Source organism: Manacus candei, unplaced genomic scaffold, assembly GCF_025592945.1.
Source record: "Manacus candei isolate 608988 ecotype Guabito, Panama unplaced genomic scaffold, ASM2559294v1 h1tg000049l, whole genome shotgun sequence".
NCBI lineage: Eukaryota > Metazoa > Chordata > Aves > Passeriformes > Pipridae > Manacus > Manacus candei.
In genome coordinates, this window is record NW_026138097.1 from 3,902,478 (window position 1) to 3,920,257 (window position 17,780).

Genomic DNA, 17,780 nt, shown 5'->3' on the forward strand with positions numbered 1-17,780 from the left:
CAACATCTGAGGCTCTGCAAAATCCCACTGCTTTTGTTAGTTGAGGAGCCAGGAAATAAGATTCTGTAAATTAATGCTGAAAAATTATTTTATTTCCTAGAAGCAAAATCAGAATCTACCCATGGTCCCTTGTGCTCCATAGCAGTTATATGCACATTCAACACTTCTTTTACTACACACCATATATACCATGGACTATAAAATACAGATCACCTGCCCTATGACTCTGTGAGACGCTGGATTGTTATATTAATTATTGGCTCTGACCAACTCAAGTGTGTGGGGGGTGGGGAAGGGACAAGTCGAATTTCACAAAGGTAGAATAGCGTCTTGTTCCATACCCCAGCCCCTTGGAGCCAGCCCCAGAGCAGCTGTCAATCACCAGCAGACCAGAGCACTGCCCCACACCACACCCCCTGGAGCCTCTAACCCAGCCTCAGAATGGCTAGCACACCAGGAGCACTGCCCCACACCTCCCCGGAGACCCAGTCCAGCCCCAGAGTAGCCAGTGGGCCAGAAGTCCCACGTGGGGGAGGGGAGGGGTGGCCACATGGGGCCAGAGCAGATAAAACCAAACACGTGTGGTCCCCACATTGTTGTGGCCCTGCCTTTTCCTGGACTTCTGGTAGCTGGATCTACGCTGGATCTAAGATGGTAGTTATAATTCTCTTTTTTCTCTCTTTCTTTACTACTTCTTCTTCTAATCTTCTTTCTTGACATTTGGGTAACTTAAAGCTGAATGGGTTGGATTTTGCTAAGTTGTATGGGTTAGCATACAATGTGCTAAGTCACTTCTTTGTGAAATGCTTTATTTTGGTTTAATGTTGCCCTTTAAACTTTTGTCAAGTTCCCTTATTTCCTAAAGTTTGCCAGTAAAATTGTGTTATTTGACGTCATGCGAAACATGTGCAGTGTCTTCTTCCATGTGTTCTCTCAAGGTATATAAAGAACTGAAGGCCCTTTTAATGAGTCCAGCAGGCAGATTGTGGAGTCTTGTATATTTCTAAAAGTAAAACTCTTCAATGAGCTTATAGCTCAAACCTGGGGTCTTACAGACTCAGATTGAAATCAGATTTTATTATCAATTTCTATTATAAAATTCCAGATTTTGGAAAGGAAAAGTGGTTTTTTACTCAGCTTTGACAGAGATTTCTTAGATTTGCTTATATGGTAGTTTTAAGGAAAATAATACACACTGCAGGCCAAATAATATTTTGAGTTACTGTAGGAGGTGTGGCTAAGGTGGCACAGAGGATGTGCCCAGGTACAGAGCCCAAGGAGCATGCCCCAGAGTTAGTAAACTGGTTGGTTAAGAAAGTCACATGATGTGTAAGGATAAAGGAGCACGCGAGTTTGAATAAATCCTCTTTGTCTCACCACCGCACGAGGAGCATCATTCATTCCTTGTTGTACAAAGGCCTAACCGCTACAAATGGCGCCCGAACAGGGACAAATTTAGCTTATATTAAGCAGATATTTAACCTGGATCAGGTATACAAGTGGTAGTTTCCGGTTATCAGGTCTATTAGTTTGACTTGGGAATCTTTAACCACAAAAAACTTTGACGTCAATAACCTGTGGTCTTAGTGGGATCTAAGAGATGGACAGTTAGTTTAGCGAGCTCGAAAAATATTAGATAGTGCATGAAAGAAGAGAAGAAAGAGTTAAGGAAAAAGCCGAGAGGTCAGAGCAGGCAACCGGAGAGAGCGGAGAGGGTCAACGCAACATCAAAGCGGTGAGTTCTGACTGAGATGCACCCCGCACGCCTAAGACTGCTCCCTGGGCGAGACGTGCCTGCAGCTCGGAGACCCGAGCCGCGGAGCACCTTAAGATCGTCAGGGAAAAGCCTGTTGGTCCCCCGAATGTCAGTCATCTGGTAAAAGCGGCATGCCGCTGCCGACTAGCTGGATCACGTGCGAGAAGCGGTTTCGCCGCCGCCCGTACCATCCCAGCCCCACCGCACGACCCCCGCATTGCCTTTCTGCCTAGCAGAAAGCGCAGAGCTCCATGCCCGCTGTACCGCCGGCCCAACACCTAGTGCCTGTTGCCTAGTAACTACTAAAACCGAAGTTTGGAAGTACCGGGGAAAAGGCCGAGCAAACACATGTGTTGGCCGCCCCCCGCACCACAGCAGGGGCCTGCGCCGGGAGTATCCGCTTAACGGAGCCCAGCGCCGCCTTAACATCACCCGCGTTCTCCCGCTGTCCCTGCCGAAACCACGCTGTGACCGAAAGCCACGTGGAAAAGCAGAACTGTGCCGCGACCCTATCGGAGCCCCCTGCTCCATCCTGAGCACCGGAGGAGGCTGGCCACCTCCTGCCGACCCCTGCCTGTCTGTGACGACAGCGTAGACCCTTCAAGTTGAGGAAAAACCTTTCAGAAACCGCGGAAACCCCAAAAGAACTTTTCGCCGCTTTTCGCCGCTTTGTGCCGCCGGCCCGGCGCTAGGACCGCCCGCCGGCCCCGTGTCCCGTGGCGCCCGCCGCTGCCGGCCGCGCGGGTCCCACCCCGCCGCCGCCGCTGGCCCGAGTCTGCAGCTTGCAGCCTGCACCGGGACACCAGCCACCAGCGCCGGAACCCCACGGCCTGCCATCGCCGAGCCAGCATCTGCCGAGCCTGCCCCCGCGCCGGGAGCTGCCCCGCGCCGCAGCTGCCCCCAGCCGAGCGCCCACGCCGCCGGAGCAGCACAGCACAACCCCCGCACCGCAGCCGACACAGCCCGGGCCTCCCAAAGCCGCAGAAAAAAGACTGCAAGTTAGCCCAAAACTGCTACAAAAGGACTCAAACGTGTGCTCCCAGCCGCTCGAGATAAGGTAACATAAGACACCCTGTTTCCATAGAAACCTCATGATACATTGAAGCAAACTCAAACTCTAGTGTTTTGCTAAACTTTGCAACATAAAGCAGTTTACTCTGATAAACTCTGCCTGCACGAGGCACACAGGGAAGAACAAAACAGCCCACACCCCCCCACCACACACTTTGCTGAGAGCAGCACAGCACAACATGGTAATACAAACTCAGAGATCATACCGGGAGACACGAGAGCCAAGTAAAACGAGTTGCTGGGAAGGGAAAGACATTGCCATGCGAACTTCCGACCCCCGGGTCAACACAAGGCAGTCCTGTTACAGTGATGGGGAGAATAACTCAGTGTATTCAACCCCTTTCGCTGCAAATGAACAGCGAACACGTGGGCATCCATGGCCGCAGACATTTTCCTCCCCCACACAGACTGAACTCCAACCTTTCTTTTCCGGCGGAGGAGCCAGCCCCGCCCCCTACCCACCGCACACCATCCCCCCACAGGGAACCGGTTTCGCCGAAACCAGAAGGGGGGAGGGATGGGAAGAATGGGAGAAATGGGGGGAGGGGGAGAAGGAAGGGGAGAAGGAGGGGGAGAAAGAGCCAAACATGGTTCCAACGGGAGGGATCAATAGGGCACAGCTAACATGTGGGAACAATGTCTGGACAGGGGGTTTCGAATGGAAAACCTGAATATTATTCAGGCATGCCCAGACGATATGAGCCAAAGCCAGTCCCCTCAGAGTCAGGCCTTGTATAAGGCCGCAGAGAACCTGAGGCAATTGATAAGAGGTTCTGGTCTGTCCTTAACCAATATTTTTAAATATTTGGAGGCATTGAGTTACACCTATCCCCTCACCACATATGACTGGAAAGAACTGACAAAACTAGTTCTCAGTGACACCCAATATACAGTCTGGTTAGCTGATTTCCAGAAAAATTGCTCTGTTCATATTAAATACCTACAGGCAGACACCACGGCACATCAATCAGGCGGGAAAGCAAATTATAGTTTAGATTCACAATCAAAATACCATAGAGAGATAGCCAGGCAAGCCCTAAAAGCTATGGAAAACATTCTCACTGCTGATCAAATTGATTACCTATCCAACAGTAAAGAGTTACAAAGTTATACAAATTTAAAATGTTTGGACCAGCTGCAGTCGACTCTGAACAAGCAAATTGAATACAATGAAGCCAGAGAGATGCTGTGCAAGCATTTGGCTTTAGAAAGAGAAAATGCAAGAGTTTTGCAGAGCCCTCCTGCAAGGGAGAACTGTGACTTTACTGAGCTGGTACAACCCTATCAAGAAACTTGCCTTGAGAAGCAACTACCTCCCTCTCTAGCTGCAGCTTTAGATGCCCAGATGAGAATACACAAGGAAGTCAGACACACAGCTAGTTGTTTTAGTTGTGGAGAAATGGATCACTCTCAGGAGGATTGCCCCTGGAAGCCTCTAACAGCAACATTCCACAAACACCCTAGCAGCAGAGAAATGACTCAGTGGTACAAAGGGTGCCATACGCAAAACAAAAGATGTGCTGCAAGCATTGTATTGCTTGTAATAGCATTGTTAGCTGTACTCTTTTTTTGTACTACTTTTCATGTGCAAAAGAGAAACCTACTTAAGGCAAGCCACAATATACCAATAACCAGCCCCCAAAATAACCATGTACCCTGTACCCCAGAGAAAGGTGACAGGTGGAAAACATTACAGATGTTAACAGCAGAACATGCAGTCAAAAAACATGCAGAAGCCTTGCAGATCGGACTGCCTCTACCTATAAGGCTTCTAGCAAATTGGTCACGAGTGGTAACTGATTCAAAAAACCATTCCTTTACCATTCTCTGTCACCCTGAGGATGCCCAGAAAACCCTCTTTTCCATCGTGGTTTTAAGCAGTGCACAGACTATCAAAAACAACTGCTGGGCCGCCTCTCCTCAGGGGATGCAAAATACCTCGATGAAGTATCAGACAGCCATAATACACCAGTATGCAGAGGACACATTAATAACCAATGCCACAAGAAATGAACTGCTAATTGTTTCTGCTGTTTTAACCAAAACTGCCCAAGGTGCAGATCTTCAGGTTGTTTCAGGAAGAAGCCAACAACCACAACCCTGGACTTGCCATGGACAAGACAACACAGCAAAAAAGCTCTACACAGGTGACACAGCTCGAGGTAAAAAACATTTGTATTTACACGAGTTGCAGGAACCTCAGAGGGCTAGCAGTTGCCCTCTCTTTGTGTTGCTAGGGGAGAACTCCAACTTAAAGTCTGACAAATTGCTAACTGCAGAGGCAAACCAAATGTTACAAAATTATACCAAGGTAACGAAAAGCAAACAAAACAGGAGAGATCCTGACAGGCAAATCTGCCTAGTTTTTGTTTCCAGCAGGTATGAAGCATTGCAGCTTTGTTTCAGTGGGATCAAACTGAGAGAAGCCCACTGTTAGTTCTAAAACAGCTTTTTCTGTCATACCTCACCACCTAAATCTGTGTAAGTTGCTATTGAGTTTGTAAGCTTGTCATTTAGGGCAGAGTACGACTGAGGAACTGGATGGAAGAAATCCTGCCTTTACCAACATTCCAACTTTGAAAGGACAATTTGGATAGGATGACAGCTGAGGACGCTGGATTTCAAGATGCCCTGGCAAGTTTTAGTGGTAATATTTTAATCCATCTCCTTAAGCACAGATTGGGGCAGAAATCAACAGTTTACCTTTAAAGGCCATACCAGATGCAAAACTGAACCAGTGAAAGGCCTCAGGGCCTTCACACATGCATCTAGGAAAACTCCATATGCTGCAATAGACTTAAATAAATCCTGCCATGGAACAGTAAGAAAACTACAAGCCATGAACTAAGCTTCTGTATAGTTCTGGACTGATTGTCATTACCTTGGGAAAATTCTAAAACAATCCTTTGATGTTATGATTGTGCTTATTATAGTATGAAGTTGATAACCTGTTTTGAAAGCGAATTTCCTTGAGATGTTGCTAACCCTTACCTGTTGTTTGAAATGCGTTCTGGTTGGTTCCTGTGAGTTACAAAAGGTATGATTTCTATACAAATGCACACAAAATCACATCCTGAGACGCCACAGCCAATGACTGACAGAAATTGAAAAGCTGCTAAAGCAGCAATGTTTAACACTATACCCAGAGTTTTAAGGCAAACAATTGCCTCATTCATTCTCCATCAGAATACAGGTTCTCTAAGAGACCATTCAAAATAACAGTTAATAAAGCTACATCATCAAAGTATGCCACACTGTCAGGAAACCACCCTAGAGAGTTAATAGTAGATGAGGCCTGGCGATCAGAGATATACATTTTTGAATTGGACATATTGAAATTGTGCATGCAAATAGATATACATCCACAAAACATAACTGCTACTACATCCACTAGACAAATCACAAAAGTGTAAAACACATGAGTTAGTTGCTTAGCAGCCTTTGGTACACTAAAATGGATTAACATTAAAATTAAGCAGTTACTCCCTATGAAATAGGAAAATTCTCACGTCAAGCATCTCACACTTATCCATAAAACAGTACAGGCACATATTGAAACACGTGCTAAGTTTAAACAAAAGGGGGGAGAACTGGTGTAACCTGCAAGAACATCTGTAAAAACCTATGTATGTTATCAATTTTTGAGTTGTGACAGTGCTGAAAGAAGCAGGTCTGAAAAGCAGCACACACCTCAGGCGTTTGTTTCTTCCAAGTTGTTAATCATAGTAAGATTTGATTTCAGGACGATGGATGAGATTCCTAGGTTTGTGACATGGAGAGAAAGCTATGCCTAAAAGTTGTAAGAAAAAACTCAAGCAGGTTTCTTCCAGGTGTGAAAAACCCTATTCAAATATGTGACCACAGCAGTAGGAACCAGAGCAACGCAGAAGTTTGGAAAAGAGTTATGTTATGTTTTCAAGTTTACATTAGAAAATGACCAACGTGGTGAAAAGCAATCTCTGGAATGTGCGTGTGTGTGTTCGTGTGTATGTTCAGAGTACGGTGGCCACCGACGTATGTATGAGTGAGTGAAAAAAGTTGTTTGACTGGTCAAATAATAAAAGACAAACACCCCACAAAATAACACTACCTCAGCCACAGGTCGCTTTTAAGAAATTATAGTTTGCTAAGATTACCCTATTCTTAAATAAAGTTGAATTCCCCAGTTATAAAAACCCTCAGATTAATAAAGTTATAAGTTTATACACAGTTAAGTTAAACCCCAAGTTAATAAAGTAATTATCCAAGTTGCACTACCCTATAGGAATATGAGAAGGTTTTAAAAAGGTTTATATTAGAGTTAAGACACTGAGCAAGCACTGTGCTGGATCACTGCGAAGCTTGGTAGTTTTATAATGTTCTGATTGTTAAAATTGTTGTTTGCATTGTTGTTTGCATTTTGTTCATACTGTTTTTGTGACTTCTTAATATAATTAGAAGAGGGGATATGTAGGAGGCGTGGCTAAGGTGGCACAGAGGATGTGCCCAGGTACAGAGCCCAAGGAGCATGCCCCAGAGTTAGTAAACTGGTTGGTTAAGAAAGTCACATGATGTGTAAGGATAAAGGAGCACGCGAGTTTGAATAAATCCTCTTTGTCTCACCACCGCACGAGGAGCATCATTCATTCCTTGTTGTACAAGGGCCTAACCGCTACAAGTTACCAGGGCTGTTGTCAGAACATAATTTGACCTGCAAGATCTGTAATTCTGAATTAAGATAATGTTCAGGGTGGATTGTCTTTCAATCAACGGCCAGCAGTTGGGAGAAAAAACCACGTCCCTCCTGTAAGACTAATAAAATGTGGTACAGTGTGTAGTGGGTTTGTTACCCTCCCTGGGAGGGAAGCAGAACTAGGATAGGTCATTTGATGTATATTTTACCAATAAACTATTCCATACTATGTTACGTCAGCTCAGATATAAAGGGACGAGAAGGAAACAACTTCTCCTTTTCTCTTCCGGGACAGTTGCATGGGATAGACGGCTGGTATTCTGAGGAGGAAAACACCTTTCGCAGAGAAGTAGTCTTTATTGTCAGTTTACCCTGTGTGTATAATGCTTATAGTTCTTTTTTTTCCTCTCTGTGTAAATATAAAACCGCCTTTCTTGGCAGTATCGGTTTTGCAAGTTTTTTTTTTCCTCTTCTTTCCCCCTTCTCTCCTCCTTTTCTCTTGGGGGGGGGGAAGTGGGGGGAGGGCAGAGTCTTGGTGGACACTGGGCGTTCAGCCAAGGTAACCGATAACACAGTGCCACCAAATAAGGGCAATTTAAGTCTATGCATTCTAAAAATGCCTTTTTCAGAGTACATTTCATGGGAAGTAGTGATTATTAACACTATACATGTTTGGTAATAATCACAGCTTTGGGAGTGTGGGAGGAAATCAGTACCAACTAAATGGGCTTAGTATTTTGCTATTCACATCACATATAGCAGTGTATAAAAATCCTATCCCGCAAAATGCCAGTTCTAATCGGAGAGGAAAACAGCACTTTGCACTTGGGAGCACTTGTATATTGACACCTACATATTAGAGCACCTATAAGTTTCAGACTGCTTTTTTTCCATGCATTTCCATTTTTTGTTCATTCTATAGTGTTGCAATTGCAACGACTTGATATTTGATGAAAGTAGCAATTGTGCTTATTTAATTATGGTGTGTATTTTATCACTATGCTTCTCAGCCTGCAACTAACTGAAGACCACTTGTTTGAAAAGTCCTGTGACTTCAGTAAGGTTTCATGTTCAAGTTGAACAGCATGGTCTGAATGAAAATCTCTTTTTAGGTTTTCTTAAAGATGTCTGCCTGGTATTTGTAAATCATTTGTCTTTATCTACCTTTTCATTTAAAAAAAAAAAGGAAAAAGAAAAAAAATCAAAATCAGTATTCTAAGCGAGCAAGATTTTGTGAGTTGTTTCAGAGAAAGTTAACATATTTATAATTTTTACTTAAAGTCCATTTCCAAAGGTGTTAAATAATTTGCTCTACATGAACTAGCAATTAAAAAAAAATTCCATGGAAATTTTCTATATGTGCTTAGCTATTTGTGGGGACTAGAGCAACAGAACTTGGTTTTCAGTTGACGCTATTCAAACTAAATCACACTGGCATTCACAAAGAACAAAATAAAAGCGAGAAAATTATAAAGCATAAAGACAAAAATTTTAGTACAAATTTTGGGGACTACATCTGTTATCACAGTTCAAGAGTGAAAGACCCAGAAATGGAAAGGAAAACCGAATGTGAAAAATTGAATCCATAAAAAGAAATCAGCATGCCCTATGAGAGAACTTCAAATACCTCAGCTACTCACATACGTGGGGGAGAAACCAGTAAAATTTGATTTTGGAAAGCTTTCGCTCCTAACAAGCATTCACTGTCAATACTAAAAGATAAAGGATATGAAGCATGAACCCAGTGTTCCTTATCTTCATCTCCAATGACTGTAAATCTACTTTACATAGAAGAAGCACTTGGAGTTGAAACTGAATTAAGTGGTACTGGCTGAGCAAGCTGTCTACCTCCTCCCCTTTCCCAATAAATTTGACAGGTCTCATTTTCTGCCCAACTGTGAGAAGGGGGAGTGTGGTGCTTGGAAAGGGTACTAAATCAACAAAAATAAGACGCAGCATTATGCAGCAGCAGCAAGAGACTAAACACCATAGACTGCCATTTAATGGAAAGATGATGTTTGCAGTCTTCTGCAGGAAAATTGATTGCTGCTGCTATGACAACAAGAGGGAAGATGTGATGTCACACAATGATCTTGCTTACTGTTGTCATGTTGTTCCAGCACACAAGCTATTCAACTCACAAGCTGGGAATCCAGTAGAGACTTCAGTAACTGCATCTGTTCAGTAATTACTGAAACTTTCCCTGCACCATGCTTCCAACTCTGCGTGCACAAGGCTATTGGATATAATCACGAGGGTTAAATTCTCAGTCTAAAGATTTCAAGCCTGTAACTATTAGAAATCTGTAACAGCTTCAGCATATTTGTTAGATACAAGCTCTATCATCTGACAGGGAGAAATGGGGAGCAAAACAATATCAGCATATAATTGAAGTCTTGAAAGCAAGCCATGGAAAAACTGCATGATTTGCTTGACTGGTATGTAGGGCAGCTCCTTCTCTAACCTACAGCAGTGTTCACTTTAACTGAAAAAGACTGTCCAGGATAGATCCTTTGCTCATTTAAATCATTGCAGTTCTCCCAACTGCAGTGGAGTGACGCAGATTTTCTGCTGGCCAGGATTTTGCCTCTTGAGTCAATTTGCACTGGTACACAAATAAGTGCATACATCGTGATACATCCAGGAGCCTTTTGCTTTCTTAGTCATGCAAAGCTAAAGAACTAGAAAAAACAAGCTGTCGTGTCAGGAAAATAGAACAATTAATAAACCACAAGGGCTTAAAATAGAAAATCTGCAGCAAAAACACAAATCCCTGAAGACAGTTTGAAAGCTCCTAAACTTTGGTCCTCCCAGCAGCAGTAGAAGGAGGAGGCGGAGGCAGACCTCTGGCTTTCAACATGGGAGAGGGAACTGGCTTGAGAGAAGGGTGCTTCCATCAGAGCCCGCCTGCTCAGGAACAGGCCTGGTTGTCTGCCTAAAACTGATCTCAAAAGGCACAGAAGAGTTCATGCCTCTGTAACAGGGAAGGGACTAAGCCAAGGGAAAAACACAGGTTCGAGAGATTCTGGAACGTGAATAAACCAAACACCGTTGCTAGCTGGCAAAAAAAAAAAATAGCTATTTATTAGGGAAAGGTGGCAAACAAAGGAAAAAAGGAGGAAAAAAACAGGCGCCTGAGGGGAAAAGATTAGGGCGGAGGAAAAAGTGCATAAGGACCCTAGGAAGAAGGCTCCCCCCCCCCATACTCACGCAGGTGTCACCTGTAAGCAAGTCTTACCCATCCTAACCAATAATGAAGTCTCTCTGCAGCAGCTGCATGTTCCGGGGGGGGTGGCAGGCTCCTACTTCAAGCAGGCGTCCCGCTAAAAGCAACTTGGTCCATCGTGAAGAGCCGGCCCCCCTCAGGGAACATGTCTGCCTTTATAAAGTTTATTGAGAGCACCTGCCCCGGGGAGGTGTGGCCAGCACCGCCCCGTCAGGGGCTCTCAATCCCACCCCTTCTGTTATGTAAGTGCCCCCCTCCTGCGCATGCGTGAGCACCTTGGAAATCCCCTGACGTAGGTGCAGTGAATTGAGGGGGGTCTTCCCCAATTGAGGCGGTGGGGTGCCTTCATCACTTTCCTCATCACTTTGTCCTCCAACTGCCCTTGACGAGCAATTGACCAATCACAACAGACCAATTAAAACAGTTTATACAGAAGTTCTCCCTCCAAGGCCAAGTTCACTGCTTTATCAGCAGACTTGGCAGGAGAAAACATAAACTGCTGGAGGTGGCTAGGGCCAAACACAGACCAAAAAATAACATCCAACTTCGTCCCAATACAGCCTCCTTATTTCTTTTGAACTTTAGGCATTCTAGAAAATCTGAATTTTGCATCAGTTTAAAAGCACCACAAAGCAAAACTCAGATCTTCTGTAATAACTGGAAGGAGAGCTTTTACACACAAAATGGAGACAGTGTTCTCATAAAGAAACTTACCTGCAAGATTTAGAAAGAATTGCTGTGAGTTAGATTAAGTGTTTCAGTGCCACATCCTTCCTCTCCAAACACACTTAAATTACAGCAGATCTCCTCACCACTTCATTTCAATCTATAAATATAAATTTATATGAACCATCCCACTAAATGGCTCACCCTGTGGCTCTGATATAGACCCTTTATATCACAACACCAGCGCAAAAAGTCTGTAAAAACAGAATATCCAAAATCCTCAGTGGGCCAGTGCACCTCAGTCCTCCTCACGGTCTCTGTCAAAAGGGTGGTATCTAGAGGAAAAGGATCTACCTTGTTTCTTCATACAGAATAAAGTTTTTGAGTATTGTCATACATTTGCCTTTCTGGTACAGCACATCCCTTTTTTCTGCAGGGATCTGTGAAGTCCTTAGGAAGTGCAGAGTTCCTACATCTCCTCTCCCAACACAAGTGCTGTAAGCAACCAAGGTCAAAATTAGAGCAGTAGAGAAGCTGCTCTAGGTTGTGCTGCTCTGTGAATGGATGCTGGCCATCTCCAGAGACACAAGGGTATGTAACTCCAAGCCATCAGCAAGGAGCTCTTCTGGCACCAGCCTTCTTCCATACCCTCATACTCTCATGTCTGATGTTAGGCTCAGGTCTTTCATTAAATTATCATTTAAATATTCATTAAGTCTCATTGTCAGTAATCCGTTTTCAAAACACTGTGAAGATCATCCTTTCTTAGCAGTTAGTATAAAGGTGAATCAATGCAAAATATTTTCTCTTCATAGTATCATTTAGATTAGAAAAGACCTTCAAGATCATTAAGACCAACTGCAAACCAAACACTGCCAAGTCCACCAAAAGAAGCAATGGAATGATCCAACATCCTTCTCCAGGTGCTCTCTACCATGCTTCCCTTCTAATAATACAGATATTTCATCACGGACCCACCGAAACTCCCAGTGTGTTTTTTCCACCAGCACTATCTGGAGCAGAGTTGGACAAAAATTTGAAGATGTTGCATGACAACTGTTAAGATTCACTTTGCACCCAATGGAAGCTGCTTTCTCTCAATCTGATATTACTCTGTTCCTTAAGGGTATCAGCCTTCTCTCCAGCTGACACTACAATAGCAGTTGCAGCAGCTCAGTATTTCCCAAGGATTTCATAAAAATATGCAGGACCCAAAACACAGAAGTCTCTGATGGAAAAAACATGTTTAAGCCCATCACTGACACAGTAATGTTGCTGTGGAATTTCTTGGATGGAATAATTTTCCTCAGTATAAAGATTAACAAATACATGAATCATTCAATCTGCCTACAACACAGTGCTGGTAGCGAAGTTTTTACAGTTATGTGACTCAATCCTATCTACACTTGTCCAGATATAAAAATAAATGTTATGTAATGCACAGATCACAGAATCAATACACTGTGTGCATCAAATAGAGGAAAACAGCAAAGGAACTCCTACGCTAAGAAGCAAAAAAGCTTGCAATTCTAAACCTGAGTAATTTGATCTAAAATTTGGTCTATTTGTCTTGTCAGTATGAGCAGCAATAAAGACAGCACAGTAACAAACCCAGCAATCTTGTTGGTTTGTTCTGGAACATAAAAAAAAAAAGTTTCTCCTTCAGGCTGACACAAACTGATGAAAAAACACACTACTAATGATGCTGAGAGTGGAAGAGATTAAGATAGGGGGTTCAAAAGTGAGCATATTGCAACAACCTATGGAGGGACTGCCACCTTCCCATTAGAGGAAGAAATGTGAAAAGTAGCATTTGCCTGGCAATTTCACCTTTAAAATGCTATATGAACATTAACAGATAGTTAAGATAACTACATAAAGATATTTTAATGAAACATACATTTCCATCTCCAGTTTTTTCTGCAAGCTTAAAGTTTACATTATGTAATTATTGCAAAACAAATTCTCCATAAAGCAGAGGAATAAACAGGTACCTCCTCCCACACCAATAAAAGCTTGAATCCATCATTATTAGATGAAATTGTGACCCAGTTATGCTAATCTCATGCAGGAAAAACTTTCCTGATTTCACAACAGCAAGGAAGTGGAATCTCTTGTCTTCTTAAAGGCATTTGTTTTGATTATTACAAGTAAGTTATTTTATATTTTAACTTGGATTTCATCTAAAAATTAAAATGGGATGTAAGCTTGCTTTGTTTCTAAGTTCTATTGTAATTTATATATATATGTAAAGGGGTACATATATATATGTACCCTAGTGAGATATGCAATTGTAACAAAGTAGTCTGCTCAGAGAATCCCCAAATTTCAACTTTTATATAACAAGCCCCTTGGAAAAACACCTGTTGCTTTGAGAAGCCTCACTTTTTCCTTAGACAGCAAACAAAATCAATAAATTGTACTCTTCAAACAGTTACAGCACTCCATCCTAAAATTCCTAATCTCTTCACATCTCTCCCTGTCCCAGCAATTTTGCTTCCTGTCTTTGAGAGGCAACAAGAACTATTACATATATATCTTTCTGCAAACTGAGAAATGAAAAAAAGTTACAGAATTTGGAAACCCTGGCTAAGTAAACAAATATTTCAAACAAAGCCAAGGCTCCCAAGGGTGATGTTCTGGGCTCATAGGAAGGAAATGCAGTGAGCAAGTTGGAAACCTGCAATCCTGAAGCCCAAGATTTCCTGAGGTAAAGTTCCAAAATGTCTTAGTGAACTTGTGCCAAAACCCAGCAAAAGTATCTAGAGGGGCTACATCTCAAAGGCAATTTTCTTCAGCAGGAAAAAATACAGAAAACAGAATGTGAAACCAATTCAAGCAAAAATTGCAGGGCATCTATACATTTTGAAGGCATATATTGACAAAAGACAGTTGTCAACAGCTGTCTTTTACCTGTACTCACTGGAGCTCAAAAGAAAGAGAGGAAATAATAAGAAGAGAGGCAATGAAGAAAAGAAGAGAAATTAAATCAGGCTCACCAATTGTAAAGCTATAGCCATCAATACTGAACATAGCACTCCGGCATTTTTTAAATCCTTCCTTTCTGCTACTTGGCTCTGTCATGATCTTGCTAGCTTGTACTGGCAGCAGCCGCCTTTTTCTCCCCTGTGGAAGCAGTGCGCTTGAGCTCACTCTTAGCTGTCCTTGAGTATATGCCTGTGATGGCACGCACAGCCAACCTCACATAGCTCATGGGGAGCCAAAGCGAAGAGGCATGCACCCACCAGTTTTCTCCTCGCCCAAACACTCTCATTGGCATGTTGTCTACATGCCTGCTCAGAGTTTAACAACTGGTTAGAGGCTTTGCTATTGAAACCAGCAGTCAGTGCGAGACTACCAAATCAATAAGCCAGCTGCAGCTGTCAAATCTGTGTGTAGGAGGCAGCACACACAAGATTTTGCTGTGATCTATCCACTGACTCTCCTCGTATTCCCTGCTATGCTGCAACCTGTTTCTGTGGCTCCTCTTGCTCACAGGGATTTCTGACTTGCAGCAAATTGTGCTCCAATTTAAATTCTTCAAATACAAGCAGTGTGTTTTAAGTATTTGAGATACAGTGAGTCAATCCAAAATACAGTACACCATCAATCATATACTACTTATACAAACAGCAAGTGTCTAGAAACACAACTGGCAGCAGAACAGGAGATTAGCAGTAAGGAAGAACATGGGAAAACAACGTAAGTAATTTAGCAGTAATGATGATAAACTGAGCAAAATGGACATGCACACACACACACACACACAAAACAGTCCTCTGAACTCTTCCTCATCCTTGTGGTTCCTCCTCCTCCGTGGTTTGTAAACTCATCTCTGCAGTTTCTTTACCTAGTTATGTTCAGAAATATTGACTCAGAATGCTTGCAAGCAATCCACTGAAAAAGGCAGGCAGATCATCCGTATTTATCCTAAGAACAGACAAACTTTAGAGTCAAGGCTGGCAAAGTTTTCACAGAAGCAGCAAGCCAAAGTTTTATAAGTAGGCATCCAAGAAAACACTGTCAACATCTTAATGATTCCAGTACACATAAATTTGTGCAATTCTTTTGTTTTTCCTTTAATGTAAAATTATAAACACGTTACCGAAGTGCTCCAATTTTTTCATGTTTCCAAGCATAAAAATAAATTCCATGTAAATTCATCAGGTTTTGCATTGCTCTGGATGAAAACTACGTGGAAACACTAACTTTCAAGAAGACTACCATCAAAATAACAGCTGAGACACAGATTACTAAAAGCTTGTCCCATGCACACCAAAAGATTTACAAAATATCAGCAGACCTGGTCATGTTTAAGGTATAAACCTCAGCCCTACCTTGGTTTCTCAAAAAAAGTTTTAGGTTAAACAGAAATGCTGCAATTTTAAATTCCTTTTCTCCAAAGGATGGAAGAGAATCATTACTGAATTCTAGCAGTTAATTTAAATTCCACTTAGTTCTATCCTAGTGAAGAGCTTCAGTCAAATAGAGCTTTTTTGTTAACTTCTTTTAATGATTTGGATGTTCAATAATATAACACAAGTTCATTAGGAAAATAGCTGTTTGCAGTGAGGGTTTTTAACAGGAAGGAGTACCTGGTCTACCAGGTTTCCTGACCTTTCAAAACTGAAACAATAACTACTTACATACATTTCCATCTCTCGCACCTGCAATTTTTGACCTCAAAGGTGTAGGCAATAGCTCAGGAATTTTTTTTAAAGAGTTGGAGTTATAAAGGTAGCCAGTGTCATGAAGGATGCTCAAGCAGTTTACTGAACTCCATCATGTAGGTGCTGTAAAGTGTTTCTAAGGAATAATTTTTTCTGTCACTGGTTATATAGATCACATAAGCACTAATGCTCTTCCTAAGACAGCAAAGGCATAGGGAATTACTCATACTATATCTAGAAAGCACAAAGTTAAACATTATCTCAATGAAAGATATGGAACCCTGGCAGCTCCAGTAATTCGGAACTGTCAGGGTTTGAGTTTTTTTGAAAATTTAATTATTTGCTAATACCATTTTTTCCTTAAGCAATAAAACATTTATTCATAAAGAAAAATTGTGGGAAGATACCAATGACAAACATGAAGTTTCAGTCAAGTTTCTCAGTTTGAGAAGAAATGTTCTTCCAAATAAAAGACAGGTGGAGATAGCCTTGCTTCCTCCCTGGCTTGGACAGTATATGCACATAGGAAGCAGAGAATTATATTACCATTTCACTTCTCAGGAGAATACCCAGATCACCAAGCTATTGCCAAGCTGTTCATTTCTTATCTCCTTCACTAGTGTTTTGGCCACTTTGTACAGATTCCCAGAGAGAAAATTATCTGGCTGTTCAGTGACTGTGCACACCAGAGTTACCTTGTCCAAGGCCCAACTAATACTAATTCAAATAATTATAGTAGTTTGATAAGCTCATTTAGGTCAAAGTGAGCAATTGCCCCAGGAAGAATAAAGACACTCAGCAGGGTAAAATAATCAAATCAATTTAGAAGCCACATGCTTGGAGAAGGCCCTTAACTGGTTGGTTGCAGCAAGATGCTCTCTCCCTGCAAAACTGTAGAGGTACTCACATTGGGGTGAAAATAAGGTTTTGCCCTGCAAGTTTTCCAAGAAGGAAAGTTTCTTTCCAGCTCTAGTTAAAATTTAATCCAGCCGCTCAAAGAATTACCGAAGTGTATCAGAAACTTGATACCTGATCCTATCTGACTCTTTGCGTTTTGCTGTTCACTGCTTGGCTAGATTTCAGGTCTCCATTTACATTCTGCTTTCCCAAACAATCCCTACAGATTCACTCAGGGTATGAGTACATTTATTACCTTCCACTGCCAGGAAGTACCAATATAGATGATCAGGCTGCTCTTTTGGCTGCAGTTCACTGCCATGTAGAGCAATTCATTTAGTCATTTGTAACCACCTGGACATCTTTCAGATGAAAAGCCCACTGTGAGGTGAAAATATTTATTATTATTGCTGTAAACAGACCAGGGTATACATGACAACCCATAAAACAGCAGTTACTTTGATATTTTCCCCTTACTTTTTAATGTGTAGAAGCGTTTGCATGTTTTCAGGAAGTCTGTTTTAACCAAAGATCATATGAAATTAAACAAAATAGTCATCCAAATCTGCCATCCTCCAACATACATGCTAGAGGAAGCTGTGAAAAAACAACCACCTGTAACAGATGGGAAAGACTTCCTATTTCTAAGCAGTACTTTTCTGCCCTGAAGTATGACAAGGCATACTAGTTATGTAAATTTCTCTCAGCAAGACTTAAAGATTTTTAATTGCAATTTACACTCAAAAACTTTCCAAGCATAAACTCAAAACATCAACTGCAAGGAGAAATACTTCTGTGTACTAACTCAAAGGCATGACTTGT

At 42.1% G+C, this 17,780-nt stretch overlaps 2 protein-coding genes across 23 annotated transcripts in view; one reads left to right on the forward strand and one right to left on the reverse strand.

Moving 5' to 3' along the window:
* PDE1C (phosphodiesterase 1C) overlaps positions 1-14,507 on the reverse strand; it is a 327,224-nt gene extending 312,717 nt beyond the window's left edge. For 11 of the 14 annotated variants that reach the window (XM_051798714.1, XM_051798718.1, XM_051798715.1 and 8 more), the window contains exon 1: positions 10,738-10,837. In XM_051798714.1, coding sequence (XP_051654674.1) covers positions 10,738-10,741 — 4 coding nt within the window. In that variant the 5' untranslated portion in view covers positions 10,742-10,837. Of the gene's footprint in view, positions 1-10,737; positions 11,285-14,390 lie in introns of those variants that run through there. The other 3 variants (XM_051798713.1, XM_051798712.1, XM_051798719.1) reach the window with 3 other exon arrangements.
* The window catches only part of LOC127476175 (uncharacterized), a 320,718-nt gene continuing 306,329 nt past the window's right edge, over positions 3,392-17,780 (forward strand). For all 9 annotated transcript variants that reach the window (XR_007906495.1, XR_007906492.1, XR_007906493.1 and 6 more), the window contains exon 1: positions 3,392-4,989. Coding sequence is in view for 1 of the 9 variants with exons in the window: in XM_051798758.1 (XP_051654718.1) it covers positions 3,453-4,989 (1,537 nt within the window). In the remaining 8 variants the exon portion in view is untranslated. The remainder of the gene's footprint in view (positions 4,990-17,780) is intronic.